The sequence below is a fragment of the Apteryx rowi genome, unplaced genomic scaffold (genome assembly GCF_003343035.1).
Source record: "Apteryx rowi isolate R43461 unplaced genomic scaffold, aptRow1 scaffold_8, whole genome shotgun sequence".
Taxonomy (NCBI): domain Eukaryota; kingdom Metazoa; phylum Chordata; class Aves; order Apterygiformes; family Apterygidae; genus Apteryx; species Apteryx rowi.
Window position 1 is genome coordinate 5,032,022 of NW_020451093.1, and position 17,037 is coordinate 5,049,058.

At 38.2% G+C, this 17,037-nt stretch overlaps 1 protein-coding gene across 6 annotated transcripts in view; it reads left to right on the forward strand.

The window, feature by feature from the left end:
* Positions 1–17,037, forward strand: part of ARHGAP15 (Rho GTPase activating protein 15) — a 339,806-nt gene that overhangs the window by 18,705 nt on the left and 304,064 nt on the right. For all 6 annotated transcript variants that reach the window (XM_026089060.1, XM_026089062.1, XM_026089065.1 and 3 more), the window contains one exon: positions 89–269. In XM_026089060.1, the coding sequence (XP_025944845.1) occupies positions 105–269 (165 nt within the window). In that variant the 5' untranslated portion in view covers positions 89–104. The remainder of the gene's footprint in view (positions 1–88; positions 270–17,037) is intronic.

Genomic DNA, 17,037 nt, shown 5'->3' on the forward strand with positions numbered 1-17,037 from the left:
TCTCCTGACTACAGTGGAATATAATCGGCATTGATACGTTCTTGTCTGAGGAGTCTCTAGATTAATGCTGTTATTTTATGTTCTTCAGGTTCAACCCAGGAACCATGGAAAGGTCTACAGCTTCTGATATGGCCTCTGAAAAACCAAACCCTTCTCACCACAGTACAGGGGCTGTTCAAATGAGGATCAAAAGTGCCAACAGTCACCATGATAGACTGAGCCAAAGCAAATCTATGATTCTTTCTGAGAACGTGAAGGTTGCTGAACCTGTAAGTAAAATACCCTAGTATTTCCTAGACCTACTGATTTTTGTAAAGCCACACAATTAATTTAAGTGTGGTTAAGATATCAATTCTGTGATAATCTCTTGCAAGAAGGAACTTAACAGCACTAATAGATTTTTAGGAGTACCACTAGGTATTGGAATAACAATTTTCCTTCACTGAAATACAGAAATCGGCTTTGATGGCAGGGATCATAGTACGTATTCCACATTTAAACTCTCAGGTGTTATAGCAATTAAATCAGGTTGCTGTAGAGAATAGTACTTGCAGTATCAGATATATGCCATGATTTCTGAAAGGCAAATGCTAAAACTAGACAAACGAAAGAAATGAAGATCACAGCTTTCTAAATAAAGGACAACTTTGTCAGTAACAAAAATAAATGGTCTTGCTGTAAGCATGAATGATTTGCAAAAATCAGACACTAAAGTTGTCTTCATATTTTAACAGTAAACAGAGTTGAAAGAGTTGAGTAATTTTTTATCCATTACCTTTTTTTTTTGAAATGAAATAGTTAGTGATGAACTCTGCTGCCAGTTGCGTCCCTGCCCCTGTACTCCTCCTGAGCTACTAAACAAACTGATTGGTATGAGTCTCCCCTGGTTAATTTTCTTCCGTAATGGTGGCAACTTGCAGCTGAGGCCATATGATGTTACAAAATTATTTATGCAATGTTAACCACTTTTTGGACTCCAGATCCATTTTATTCTCAGAGAATGCAAATGAGGGAGAAAACTCTGTTAGCTGGGGACAGACCCCCAAGTCTCAGTCACTTTCTACAACCATGTGAGCTATTAATTTTTGTTTTGTTAATATAATGTATTCCTATGAAATATTCAGCTTTCTAACAAAGTTATTAAATGGAGGAAGCCTACTATAACAGCTGTATTTTCTTCCTTTTTATATTCTAAGTTCAAACTTATGCAGAAATACATAATTTTAGTCATTCATTTCTCTGCTATAGCTTAATTCATTTCAGGGATGCGCCTTATTATATTTCTGCAGAGAAAAATCTCTTTAGATCTTTGTAGCTGATAAGATATTCATTTACTTCCCATTTAAAAAATATTGTGCGCCTGAAACACATTGTACGTGTTTCTTCCTTTTTATCTGAAGTGAAATGTTCCTCCATTACAAACCTGAAACGATGCTTATAGTAATTTACTGGGAATAGTATAATGTATTATCAGGAAGAACTGTACCTTTGAAAAAGTTTAAAAGTTAAGTATATTTAATGATGCCTAACATATTTTATTGGCTGTGTTTAACAAAAGGCACTAGGCTGCAGTTGTTTTTGACAAGCATGAAAACATCACAGCATGAGACTGCAAAAGGAATTATGTAGAGAAATTACAAGTGATCCATCTCTCAATGAATTATCCACCTCAATAGCCTGCAGAACTCAGCTACCAATTAACACCTACTTTATTACATGTTGGGATGTACTTAATAACTTTCATGTGTTTATGCACTATTACCTTGACTGATGCCTCTTGTACAATTAGGCATAATTGGCATATCAATATGCAAAAGTTAAAAGGATTAACCCTCTTAAAACTAATGAGCATTTCTGTATCCAGCTGCTAAATGAGACAAAATTAGCATTTTTCACTTTTGGGCAGGATTTTATCATGCAGTTTCTCATTGTTGATATTACCTTGTTACATAACTTTAGTTTTGGGGATAGTATGCTGGACTGTTACAGAGCAAGGGCTCTAAAAAGTTAAATTAGACATAAATATTCGCTGCTGCATTCCAATAACCATAGCAGGTACAATATATATTCACTGGTTGAGAGCTGAAAAGTTGCTTTGTGTTACATTTGTTTAGTAGCTAATTATATAAAAGTGGAATTTTACTGAGTATATGTCATTTTACCAAGCAAACTTGGCTCCGATATAATACATTGAAAGCTTGCCATGCTACTAATTTCCTTTCTATTTCAATTCTTTTCATCTCTTTTTGCTATGCAGAATTTTCTGACTAGTTATTGACAGACTGAAAGTATTTTGGCATATTTACTTAAATAAGCCTCTTAAAGTTGTTTGCTAAAGCCAAACTAAAAGCAAAATTCTTAAGGATCCAAGAGTTTTCAAATATGTGCTTAAAATGCAGTGTGATTCCAGTGTAAAAGACCACTAAAATATCTGTATCAATTGCTTGTTGACACATCTGATTCTCCACATGTGATTTGTGAAGGATTTGGGGGAAAGTAATAGAGGAGATGGGGCCTTTGTTTGTCGAAGGGTCTGGAGAAAGCAGGGTTCAGCTGATATATACATTTACCAGTCTTGTTCTGTAACTCACGAAATTCTCTTTTAGCGCACTTATATACACAGCCTTCACTTTTGCATTTAAAGGCACACAGCCCCCTGCTAAAGGATACGTACACTGGTATGCTAAGCAATGCTAATTATTTTGTGCTAGAAGGTGAAAAAAAAAAAAAAAGGATTTATCCTGCTTTTCTATTAACTCAACAGTCTGTCTCTCTTTAGATGTTTGATATAGCCTATAAGGTATCCACTGATTGTGCTTATTTTCTGTTTCACTTTGACTGAATATTTTTTGTCCTGTCATTGGAGAGATTTTTCTTTCAAACACTAGAGATAGCTGAATAAGGGAATTCATATTACTCTTTTGCTGCACATATTAGGTATGATTGCTATACTTTATGTTCGACTAATAAATGGGTCAAATCCCCTTTACCCAACTTATGCAAAACCTCTTGACTTCAGTAGATTAAGGTAATCAGCATTTGGCACATTTTGAACAATCAATAGAAAAATATATTTCTAAAACATATCTGAAAAAAAATTAACACTTGGAATACAAAGGGAAAAAACCAGACAGAAATCCAGAAAGATCGTTAGTGATTTATAGGGAAGAAAATGCGTAATTTTCTCTAAGGGATTTGTGGTATTCTAAAGCATTTGCTGTGATGCTTGTAAGCACACCTGGGGCTATACTTTTGAAGGTGGACAGATTATTTTCTATAGTGTGACAAAGAGGGGTATGCATCAGACATCAGTAGGGCCATATGCACTTGTGCATTTTATAGTAGTAAAGATGCAAATGTGGAATACAGAAACTAACTGATGAGAAAGCTAAATGTAGATTCTTGTGGTTTTTAGTTATTTATTTATGACGGAAATGCTTGAGCCTAGTGCAAAGGTTGAAACTGGTTTTAACGTAGAGTTTAAAGAGCACAAATCCTGAAGCTGGACACAGACTATGGTAAGCAAGGGCTCTTCCTCTGCTTAACGTTAGTGTCTGAACAAGCAATGTAAATGAACAATTTGCTGTTTTCATCTCTTAAATCCCAGGGATGTGCATTTTGCTTCATTCAGAACAACTTGAAACAATGAAATGTATTTTTTTATTGGTGTCTATATTAAAAATTAGAACCTATTTTTACATTCCAAAATGTTAATGTGTTAGAGCTTCTTCTGATTAGGCTAAACAGACTGCTAGGTTTATTTATCTCCCTGATATATTATCAGGGAAATGGGAAGCAATCTTCTTTTGTTTCTTACTCCTGTGATTATAGAACACTTGCCAAAGTTATGGCTAGCCAAAAAGATAGAAATAAAATTGCTAAAAATATAAACCTTCTGTTTAGCAGAGTTTTTGAGCCATATTTTGAAATTGCAGGGCTTGTACATGTTTACTTCAAATCAAGCTTATAGTCAAGTTTGAGGCTTTGTTTGTATGGATTGTCCTGAAGTAGATCCTGATATTTAATTAAAATGACACTAAATCACATTGAATTGATAAGACTTGGCATCTCAAACAAAGGTAATTGCCCGTATTGGTTTTGTACAAAAATAGAGCTGCTTGGAAAATGTGCAGCCAACACAGACTGTCAACTCCATTTATAGATCAATATGTGAAAACCATTGATCAGGCAGGCATGTGTAACAGTAACACTTTGCATTTATTTGTTGTTTTTATACCATGTTAAGGCTTACAGGATTATCGGCTTCCAAAATATTTTGACTTCCTCATAAATATGTTATCTGTTTAATGTTAATTACAAGACAGACTACAGCCCTCCTTTAGAATATTTTCAGTTTCATTGCTATGGGTAGTTTTAGCTGAAAATGGATTATTTCATTCTCTGAGAGATCATCAGAGCTTTCTTTATAGAATAGTTTATCTGGAAAAAGTTTTTGAGGATTCATTTTTCTCACATTTTTCCTGGAGAAAAAAAACAAAACAGATCTTGACAAAGTATCTCCAAAAGCGAAGTACATTCTCCTTTCACGGTTGTGTGCATTTGAGGTGGAAAGTGAGCAATATTTTCTTTATTGTGTTCTAAAAGTGGCTACCCAGTCTTTATTCTCCACAGATGAGATTATTCTCATACAGCAGTCCATTATATATGTATCTACTTTTATCTCTATAAGGGAAGAGCTGTGAGCCCTTCAAGTTGTTGCACAAATCATATATTAGTACTGGGACAGAATCAGAAAAATATATGAGAAATGTGGTCGTTATTAGTAAATGCAAGCTTATGGTGATGATCACTGTGTTTCACCAAGTATTTCATGGTAGAGTATAAAAGGAACAGGTTTGAGGGAAAGCAGTATGTCTAAAAGACAAGTCTAGTCTTATTTCTTGAAAGTGAATATTGTCCAAAAAGCCAGAAATCATAAATAGGAAAAAAAAAATCTGTTGAGTAACATTAGCCATTCTCCTTTCTAGTGCAGGAAAATGAAAAATGAAATGAGTCTTATCTGTTCTCACTGATTTTGTATTTTCGAAGTCTAGATCTGCTCTGTGGTGTCTATCAGGTTTGCAGAGGGGCGCGTGCAGCCCTCGCTGCCAGTTCTCTGTACATTTATTTAGGTGCATTTCACCCAGACCGGAGGAGCCCCCAAAGCTGGGCAGCCTCTGCTGCAGGGTGCTCAGCCCGGCCCGGGCCGAGCCCTCCCAAAAGCACTTTCACCATCTGGTGTGGGCCACTGCATGGGGATACATCACATAGACCATAAACTGCCTTGACTTGGAGGCTAGAAGTAGGTTATTAATACATTAGAATATTTTAGGGTTTGATTTGCCTTCAGTAAGCAATCTAGCTCAATTGAGCAATACAAGTTGCCTCCCTACCCTTTCCAGGGTCAGCTTTTCGAATCCAGGCGTTTCTGTTGGTCACAAGGCTCAGAAGGAAGCCTTTTGTTTTTCCAAACATATATATATATGTGTGTGTATATATATATATATACACACACACACCCTGCAAGGAAGTATTCTTTATGTATGTCTGTACTATAGCACTTCAACTGAAATAATCTTGGTTAAAAAGGAAGAAGTTAATTTTATTGTTAAACTCCCCTTTTATTTCTACTCAAAACATTTTCATGGTAACATTTCAGCTGCATAGCTTGATAGGCAACATCATAATGAGATCATAGAATAAAGAAATAACCAGCACCTATTTCTTCTTAAAAGCTCGGCTAAATTCATTTCAGCTATATTAAGGGAGCAGTGAATGTAACTGGCTTGGCTTCCTTGTTAAACCAAACTGAAGTTCAGACAAGATATTATATGAGTTGGAACTGCTGATTTTGACTTTTACTCAGTGTGACACAAGGGTAGAAAAAAGGTTCAAAAACCTCCTTTTTTTTTTTTTTTTTTTGCAATCTTACATTATCTCATGCTGTGAAAATCTTTACTCTATTTACCAAGCACAAATTAGTCTTGCCAAAGGTTCTGAAAGTTTACTACTTCAGCTTAGATCCTAAAACTTCAAAGAGAGATGCAACTCTACAAATTAGTGTATGTGCTCTGCCATGGCTATTTTAACTTGAACTTAACTAAATTCGTTTATAATTTAGTACTGATTGAACACCACCATAAATGTGCACGGGATACATTTTTTAAAGTTAGTCCTCTGATTACTAATTTGAATAAAAAACCCTAACCTTGTTAGCATCTGGACTTATTTCCATAATAACAACCCCTTCAGAACCTACAAAGTAATGAATAATTGACAACAAATGAAATGTTTTGATAGTTGTCGGCACAAAGCATGTTTAATGTTTTGTGTTGCTTCCTAGCTAATTATGTAGATGACACATTTGTCAGACCTTGACTGCCATTAGAAACGTGTTTCCAGAGGGGAGAAAAACAGGCTATTCATAGAGTAATTAACTAGAATGCTCAATGACCTGTGAGAGATTCAAATGGCTGCCAGTTCAGACATTGTTTTGTTACAGAAGCAGAGGGGTAATTAAAATTCCAAATTACAGTGCTATGATGAAGCATTTGTTTGTTGACAGTATACTCTTACTCTAGTTTGTTAATTCTTTTTTAAATTGCTTCTAATCCATTTTATAGCTTTAGGAGTTCCGTCTTTGAATTTACTGACAACTAATATTATGGTAAATTGTTCTTCAGTGGAGTACTGCAGGCTTGGCAGTTTCATGGGAGCACAAGGTGGGTGGGATAGAATAGCTGTTTCTTTCCCTAAACTGACATACCATGTGCTGTCATCGAAACGCGACTAACGCGGCACATCTTGTGAAATGATATGTTCATAATTCTGCGTTAGGGAAGATGTCTAGTTACGGGAGGAAATGGTTCAGATAAAGTAATAATAATCAGACAAATTGCGTAAGGTGTCCTAAAATGTTAGAGGAAAAACCCTGATAGGGTTTGGATGGAGGCGGCGGCGATCGGTTAGGTAAGCACTTTGGGAAGCTGAGATCTGGTAGAAAACTGGGACTTGGAGGACAATCGTCTGCAGGAAGAAATCAAGCACAAAATGTGAAGAACGGGGTATTTCACAAGACTAGACCGTGTCTTTGCCAAAACCCTTTGTAGGCAGTAACAGACGTGACAGGCTAAGATGTCTTTCCAGTATAAACGGGGATGGTTTGCAAGTCCAGAATGTTAAAGTTCTGTAAACAATGAATTAAACGCAAGCCCGAGCGAAATATTTGTTTACTTTGCCAAAAGTGAGAATCCGGTTTTGTTAAGGAGACCTGACAGAAGTAACATGGTGTTTGACGCGGGAGAGCTGACAGCGGCATGGAGTGAGCGCTGATTATCCCGAAGACACTGTCAGCTAGGATTGATTTCCACTTTCTCCGTTTATGTAACGGCTCCTGTAACACAGCTGACCCCAAATCACGTTACCTTGTCATTTCTCTGCATGGATCAAGAAGAGATGAGCTGAAAATAGCTAGGCACTGACCTTGAACTTGCCAGAAAAGTGAGAAGCGACAGTGGGGTTTGGGTCTTTTTCCCCCATTTTTCCTGCGTGGTCCCTGCACAAAGCAGGCGGCGAATGCTCTGTGGCTGCAGCAGCACAAGGGGGCAGAGCGGGACTGGAGATTACAGGTGACGCCGGCGCTCGCAGCTGATGCTGCAGAAGCGCAAGTCCGTGCCAAATACCTTCCCTTTGCCTTTTTTCTCCCCTTTTTTCCCTTTTTCCCCTTTTTTCTTTTTTTTTTCTTTCTTTTGTTTTTAAATTAGGAAGAGGCTCTCTAGAAGGAGAGCTGCTGACTCCAAAATCTTGATGTGCCCGTGACCTGTCGCTTGGGAATACGAATGTTTTTGAGCTATCTATCTTCCTTGCCGAATGCCCCGCAAGGAAGTTTCCGCTCCCTCTCAGTGGCCATCTCCCCACCGTGCTCCCGCTGAAAGGATGAAACACTCGTATCATCGTTAATAGAGCTGCCTGCAGTTTTGGGGGGAAGTTTACCAAGATCAGCACATCCCTTGAAAACCTACGGATAAATCGCTCTGAGGTGCATGGAGAACAGGGCGTAAAAAAATTAAATACTGACGTCAAGGCTGTGAAGGCCCTGAGCTGCGGCGCTGCCGGCCAGGCCCTGGCGCCTCTCGGCTGCCCTGGCGCTGCTCTGCCGCCTGTCCCTCGTCGCCCTGATAAAATACGGACCCTAAAACCGTGACTTTTCACAGGGCAGAGGCTGCTGCCGAGCGGGGTTGCAGGTGCCGGGGCTGCGGCGGGCAGCGCTGCCCTGAGGCACGGTGTCGCCTCCCTCGCGGCCCCCCGCTTCCTCCCGGGCTGGGTTTCGCTGGGGAAGGGAAATAGGGTGTTGAATCTCTTTTTTTTTTTTTTTGTCTTCGAGAAAGGCAGGTGAATAAACCATGCTTTCCCCTGAACTGACGTGAAAGCAGATAGAGGCCTGCACCTCTGCGCAGCGCCTCTCGGAAAGCTGTGCTGGCTTTAGACAGCACAGGGCAAGACGTGAGGTAAATATTACACCTCGCTGCTCCTCCTTTCCAAATTGTTTTCTCTCCGCTGATGGAAACCCATCGCAACATCAATTTTCGACCACCTTGGATGAGTGTGGCCGGTTTCAGAGGAGGAAGGTAGGCTGAGGGACCGCGGTCGCCATCTCTGCATGGCGCCCGGGTGCTGCCGCTGYGTGACCAGCCTGCACTTAGGAAGGGGGGGAAAAAACCCCAAACCTCTGATCTTTCCATCAAAATTGGGACCGAGCAGGTGTCAAACTGGGCTGAGCAGGCCGAGGAAACCTAAACGCGAGGTTTCCAGTGATCTGAGCACACTGAATTGCTATTCAGTAATTTGGTATTCAGTAACTCAGCTGTTTCCTGATTGAAACGCTCGGTGCTGTTGTGGCGTCTTCGTTATTTCTCAGGGCCTTCAGCGCCTCCTCTCCCTTTTTTGCTAGGAGGGGAAACGTTTCCTGCATCTGTTCTGAACGTGTTTTTCAGGTTTTTAATTTCTCTGCTGCGCCACCCTGTAAATAGTGCCTCTCAAACGTATAAAGAGATAGATTAATGACGCCGTAGGTGACAGCCAAAGATTTGCGAAGCTATTTTGAACCTCTGTTTTACGAACCTCCTTGCTTCAGGTGTGAGACCTCTCTCTAACATCCCGGCACGTTGCTAATGCTGTATATGCTTAATACTTCGCTTGGGTTCAACGGTAGCCTGCTGTTGCGTTAATTCATTGCATCCACGCGGGGCAGGAGCTGGGCTGGAATTTGCCACGTTTTCTGCGGTCCCGGCGTAGGCACCGGCCTGCCAAGGGAATTTCGAAATGCCGTTTTCTCCCGTTTCTCCACCTGCGAAAGGAGGCCGAGGAAGATGCTCGTTTCCCCTGCGCTCACTGCAAACTCTGCCCCGGCGCTGGGGCGACCGCAGTGTTTCAATCACGCTCGTTACGTAGATGATTCCATTAACACCATTAATTGAAGTGGAATTATTCTGCAATTATGCTGGTGGAAGTGACAGTGAAACTTGGCCCCAGGTCCTGTACGTTTTCCTTATCTATATTCCCAGTACTTAACTATTTTGCTGGTTTTCATCAAAAAAAGTCTTGTTTTGGCTTTCTCATGAGTCCTCTGTTCCCGTGCTTCTACAGCCATGTGCTTTTTAGCTCCATTAAGCTTCTTCAAGGGTGTTCATGTTTTATAGCATATATTTTTAAAACTGTACTTAAATGTATTGCTTGAAAGAGTCTCTTTGGCAATATGTGTCAGTGGACACTGTGACAAGGAACATAAGCTGTGGAATTATATTCCTCTTACACTATCTTTATTAAATAATGTATTACAGCTAAATTGTGGCATCTAACACACTTCCTTTCAAAATGCCCTAAGACTTGAAATATGTAGGTACTGAAAATGAGATGATATCAAACTTCCCGTAGGTAGTCTTGGGCACCTGACCTGCATAGTTTCCCACAGGGGAAAAGTAAGCTCCATTTCTTGAAATTTCCAATGAGAAGGGACATGTGTCTCCTTGCATTGAGTTACATTATATCACATCATGYGACACAAAATGACCCAATACAACATGACAGGAGAGGTAAAGAACCAGGCTTTTTTGTTTTATTACTGCAGTGAAATAATTGCACCACTAATATAAGGAAATGGAGATCCGATTATTTTGTGCATGCCCTAAATATATGCACAATATAGAGACATGCTTACCAAATGTTGTTTAATATATTGAGAAGAGATTTTAAAACAGACATGAGAGTGTCCTTGTCAGGCAGTCTGCTTATTCTYAGAGAAATAGTTGACAGCAACATTCTCCTACCCTTAATCAGATGAAATTCCCTTTGAAATCAGGGGTTCTTTTGCAGGAGCAGTAAGTGCAGGATCAGATCCAGTAATGTTAACATGCTAATATTTTATTTTCTGTTTGATTTCTTGTTTAGTAAGGTTCATATCCTTAGTGAAAGTAAGCCTCGATCATCTGTGATTTTGTATTTATGGATGTGCATGCTATGATTTCACATCCATGGCGAGAATGGAATTCAAATCCTCCCCTTGAAAGCRCCCAAGGCCCTATGACTTGAGTTAAAGAAGGAACTTTGTTTTGCAGTCTGTGAAAAACACCCAAATTATCTTATTTTCTTTCTGGTTCAGAGCCCAATAGTACAAATTTATATTTGTTACTTTAAGACAGTACTGAATAAGGCCAAACTTTTGAAAAAGTTAGGCTTTTCTTTTGATGCTTTTAATGTCTATYTGAGCTGGTTCTGAAAGTTGCAATGAAAAGTTGCATTTAGGAATACTGCAGAAACACAAATAAAGCAAAATTATGCTATCCTTTCTATTCTCTGCATCTTCCTCCACTTTTGGAACCAAATTTGAAAGGTCGTGAAATATTCTATCCCATTTTCCCTCACATTCCCCTCCCAGAACACCACAAGAAAGATTGTTTTCCTGGATATTTCATGCACGGCCAGAAACAAAAGTACTGCAGCTGTGATGAGAGAATCTGTTCTCATGACGTTTCTAGCCCCAAGGCAGGTAGAAAGCCCAAACAAGCATCCAAACTTTTCTGTGTTTATTTGAACCAAACCTGAGTTTTGGACCAACTGAGCTTCAGATGAGCAGTTCTTAAGAGCTCATTCTTCTTGATTGTGATTCTGAAGTCAGACTTTTACTTTATAACCTCATTACACAAAAAAAACAATGTTTAAAAATTAAAGTGCCAGGTGCCAACTCTTTTCAGTAGCTGGCTACTTCAACTTTGAGCTTTCCATTTTTTATCAGCGAATGATAAACTGAAAATTCAGTGTTCCCAGTTTAGATCTTTCTCAAAATTAACAAATAAATCTAGAGTGGCCACCTGTAAGCACTAAAACCTGAAGACATTTGGACACAAGTTAAACGCATTGTTTAAAAAACTGCCAATTGGTTGCATCAGTTTTTAAGAATACATTTGTAGTGAAGAGCCAAATTTTTTTTTTTAACCTTTTCAGAGCAGATATTCTTTTTTGGTTGTTTTCTTTTGACCAAGAAATTAGAGCTGGGAAAAGCAGCAATATGGCTGTAGATAAGCTGTTGAAGGAAAGTAAGGATGGCACCACCATGAAAACCTGGGAGGTGAGGGGATGTTGGGCAACGGTTGCGAAAGGGAGGGAATTGAGGGCAGGAGGGCCCAGAAGGTGCAGGGTGGGAAAGGTGAATTTGCTGCAGCTGTGGGGGCCCAGGGCCCTGGTGGGCTGCACCTGGGTGGAGAGGCTGAAGCAGCAGAACAGGGGCTTGAGGAAGGGCTGCTTTTCTGGTGCTCTTTTTGTGTCCTCCTCATGCCTATGGGGCAAATCAGGAGAAAGCTCCTCATTTATTCTGCGGCTTAGCCGAAATGTTCAGGTAGGTGTTACTGGTTTTCTAGCCATATCCTTTCTCTTGTGCGCCAAGCAAAGCATGGATGCAGAAAGAGGGGGCAGGCTTGTACATATATCATTAGTACAATATCTGTAATTGTACTGAATTTGGCTCAGACTCCTAATCCTCTGGTCTTGTGGGTCATATGAGTCTTATGATGATCTAAATGAGAGAGGCATACTAGTATACTGGGAACATATTACATGCATGCACACCAGTTCATTAAAACCTGTCATCATTTCCCAAGGATCTTTTTTGTTTTTATTTTTCTTCGTGTAAATTCTTTCATGATTTGATGGTGGATGAGCCTGATTACGTGAAAATTCACCTTTAAAATATTTCCCATTTATCACACAGTTTCCTTACCTAGAAAATCCCAGTGCAGTCACTGCTAATGTTTGATAAGATTTGTACCTGGTAGATTCTAAATTACATTAATGCATAAAGCCAGCAATGCCAGGCTCCCTATTGTTACAGTTATTAAAGCTGTAACTGAAATGATATCTTTCATATTGATCTTCAGCTAGCAGCTCTTATCCAGAAGCTTTGTTTCACATTAAAGACACTAATGATTGTCTCCACGAAATGAGTGGCTTAATAGTTAGAAAAAGTTAAATGGAAAAAAGAAAAAAAACTTTGATAGCCACCTTTGATAGCTCTTCATTCCACCATCTCTCATAGCCACAAAGTGCAAGCCAAGCATTAATAGACCTTTTAATAAAACGACTTAAAAGAAATCAATGGGATTTCTTACAAAGCCTAATTTCCAGCAAGATATATTATTTAAATGTTTGTATTGCTTTTGAACAGCTCATGTCCTCCTGTAGCTGCCAGATTTTTTCCTGGAATTTCTTGGGGTATCTTCTCATGACTTTCACTTTTTATTTTTAGGGCCTATTTTTGATTTATTACCATATTGAGAATTAAAAAAAGAAAAAAAAGAAGAAGAAGAAAATGCTCCTTTACTCTTCCATGGCTGACATAATTTCCTGTAGTCTTGGAGACAACAACAAAGTATCTATTGGGGAGGTCTAGTTAAAATTATACTAATTGAGTGCCTTTTTAGGGCCGTCACAGGCACTGTTTTTTCTTCATGGACTGTAAGAAATTATTCTCTTTGACTGTTGTCAGGGGAAAATGATATATCCTATCAGTACAGCTCTCCAGCTGCAATTGTGATAAATATATCTGCAAGACCTGAGGCTTTGACAAAGGTTGAGGTCTGTAGGAGAAGAGAATATTATTGCACTTGCTTTTTTTCTGTAGTGCTGGGGTGTCTGGGTAGGTTTTCTGTTGGTTTTTAGTTAGTTTGTTTGTTTTGGCTTAGGGTGAAGAGCAGCTGCTGGATTTCTTTTAGGATTTAACTAGATTTTTCTTTTTTTTTCTTTTTTGGCAACAGCAGCTAGAATGCCAGATAGGTGTTTTTCATGAGTTCATGTAGTACAAGTAGAGAAACATATCTGAAATTTTTATGTTCTCTGAGCTCATCTACTGTAATTGATATGTGACATCTATTTAAAGACGGATATCAAAGGGAAGGGGATTTTTCCGATGACCAGTGGCAAAACAACAAATTGTTCTATACAATAGAACAGAGAACACAATACATTTATTCTTTTACATAAACAGATGTATAGTATGCTGGTAAGTTAGAATATGAGATATCAAATTAATTTGTGCTAGAAACTATAGTTAGGCAGAGAAGATACCCTATGTATTCACTGTGCAGTGGCTTTTCCCTGATAAACTCTAGTCAATCTGCAGTGATGATTAAGAACAATGCTTCGTGCGTTAGGTGTTCCTGTAAGAGATCATGGAGGTGAAAAGAGAGAAGAAAAAGGAAGGAAAGAGAATCATGTTGAAGGGAAAAAGACATGAAGAAACACAGGAAAGCACTGGGCTATGCTGAGGTCTCTAGCCACGAAACATCCTTTTCCCTCATGCGCACACTGGATATTTAGCCCTTATTTCCGCTGTATTTTTCACAGGCTCCAATCGAAGAGCCTGGATGAAGCTGATGCAGGGACATGTTTTGGCCGCTTATTATTTATTACAATTTTAGTTCCAGGTTTCAAAAATAATTAGGGAAACTGCTTAATAGGAAAATGACTCTAATTACTTGTTAATTGAGGTTATCTGCTCCACATTATTCAAAGTGTAATTTGTGTTGACACTTGTACCCAGAAATGATTACTTAATAAACAGAGTGATGATGCAGCATGAATGCAACCACCCCCAAAAAGCAGCATTTTATTTATTCACTATGGTTTGGTCATCTAAAAGACGTAAAAAGCTTTATCTGTGTTAAGCTTGTGGTTAAAATGTGCTAGTTCCCAAATATGAATACTACATTTCAATCAGTGAAAAGATAAGAAAATCAATCAATGAAATTTAAAAGTTTAAAGGTTTATTAAGCTTATATTAACTGTATTCAGGTAATGTCTACAGGGGAAGATGAAGCCGTATGGTGTTACCTCCTGAATGAATGGAAGATAATTTAGCTGACCTAACTAACTCATTAACTAATCAAACATCTGGATCCAAATAAACTAATACGTTAATAATTGTCATATTAGTTTTTACTCTTGTCTTTTGCTTAGTCAGAATCTGATTTTTGAGAGCTACAGAAAGAGGAGGATTACTACTCTTTGAAGAATGGATTCATTTGGGGAAGAAAAAGAGTTCTGAATAAAACCATTTTTTTCTAGAGTGAAGTACCTTTATAGTGTGAGAGTGAAAACAAGAAATATCCACTTTTTCCTATGCATTAGTATGCTCTGGGGCATCTACTTTCTTTACACATACATACMTTCCTCATTTTTTAAAAGTCTGATGTCATGAATTAGATGTCGTTAGCCATTCAGTTAATATGAAATCTAGGGCCATGATTCCATATGATCAATGAATGTAGTAACACCCCTTAGAAAAGTGTTTTGTTCCAAATATASGTTGCAATCATTGTAAGTTTCTTACAAAAAAAAAAAAGTTTTTAACAGAAAACCTTTAAAAAACAATAGAAAAAGATTAAAGGTAACATTTTGAACTAACCAGGTGGCTAAGAAACCCCTTGTGAAGAGAGCTATTTCATATGCATTTAACTCTGAAGTTGTTTCCCCACTGAAATAAAAGGAAGGCCTCAATTTGACCAGAAAGGCATGATTCTAGCCTTGGACTTCATCACTTCCTAGACCTAGATCTGGGACTATAAATGGCTGAGGCATTTTGAATATGTAAGCCTCCACTTTTGTTGCTGTACTTGGTAGGTTGTAAAGAGGGGAGGCAGGAAATCGGTTGTGGAGCAGAAGAAAAAATGCTGCAGAAAAAACAGGACTGTTTGCACACTTCTCAGGGTTATTTATTCCTTAATATGCAAGCTTAACTCTACAACTTTCCATTTTTTTGACTTTTATTTTCCTTAGTTGAATACTTTTTAAGGTGTTTTCTACACAGAGACTATTACTTTGTTCCACTTCAGGTTTTACTAAGGAAGAATGGAAGGTTGCAAAGCCCATAAGGATGGAAGTTTTAGAGTTGTGTTTGTGCCCATTAATTTTCTCTTGTATGATATTTTCCCATTTTCACTCTGTTTGACATTGAGTCTTAGCTTTGTTCCTGACTCATAGCCTATGGCAGTGGAATGGGGAGATGAGACATCACTGAGATGTAGAGCACACATAAAAAGAGAAGATGTATAAAAACTGAAATGACATGGCAGCTGAAGCAGCTTGTTGCTCAGCTTGGTTGCATGTTTGAGTGGAGAAAGCGAGGTAAATTGTGATATGTAAGAGAATAACACTCGACAGGGTGTATGGTTGTAAGGTATATGGATGTTCAATCATGTTGTGAGGCAGAAGGCTAAAGGACAAGCGCCTTCAGTGTCCTCACAGTCTGTAGATATCTGTATGACCTACAAAACAGAGGGTGTTAGGCTCAGAAAAATATTGCTTRCAAAGCATTTGTAAGCAATTTTAAGACTAGAAAAGTCCATAAATAAGCGATATCTTTGACAACCTATTAATCTTTTAGTAGTTATTAAAAAAATTAAGCCCCCCCCCGAAAACACCCCCACATAATATCATGCACTTCTGTCTGCATTTCTACGATAAATGCATGAATTCTCACAGTAGTACATATACAAACAACCATTTACGCTCCCCACTAGTCATAATACACCTATTAGAATTACATGTACCTTTATGCTATTTTTTCTGAAAATTTACATCATTCTCTATATGTGTGTATATGACCATGTTTGTGTAGTAAGTCTGATAATCTACATATTTGGACTAGAATTTTTAGGTCAGGCTCCTTTTACAGTATTTTGGATATTTCATCTGTAATGGGAATGGTCCTTTGTATACTGCTATTTAAACAGTGCTCTGAATAAACATCCTAAAATGTTTTAATTTTATACCTCTAGATCCACATAGAAAATAGTTTGCAAATTAGTTTCTATGGCAATGTGTAATAAATTACTGAAGGAATTATAATTTAGGGAGATTTATCTTCCACTGTGTTCCATATTAACGTGCATGTACTTAAGGCTAGATAAGATATAAGTAGATATTTTAAAAATAGGCATGATGGTATGCCAAATTGCCTCTGTCTTTCTGAAGTTATATACACCTGTATAAATGGGATGCAAATTACTCCATTTTTGATTTGGCAACTTTCCTTGTAGATAAAGAAACGATTGTACAAAATCCAGTGCCCTGCAAAATCCATTTTATCATTTTAGCATGTGGAAACTGTAGATTCTAGTTAGTTCTGTTCTATAAAACACTGTAGGAATGCATTCATCATTTTCTAAATCTATAATTACTCAAACTAGGTAATGACAAACTGAGATACATTGATCAATTCATTGTTTTTTGTAATGGCACCTATTGTAGAAAGAGATTGAAAAAAGCATTTGAATGGTGCCTACCAGTGATGAATACCTTAGAAAAATTCAGCAAAATTTAAGCAAAATTAGATAACTGTCATGCTATAGCCTTAGAGTTCTCTGAGGTGATCCTTACCGCTTGATTTCAATTTTAAATAAATCTTGGATTGCCATGGAAATTATAAAAGGCTTAGAAAGGGATCTTTGTGCCCATATTTAAAAAGGGAAAATGGAATGACTCAGGTGA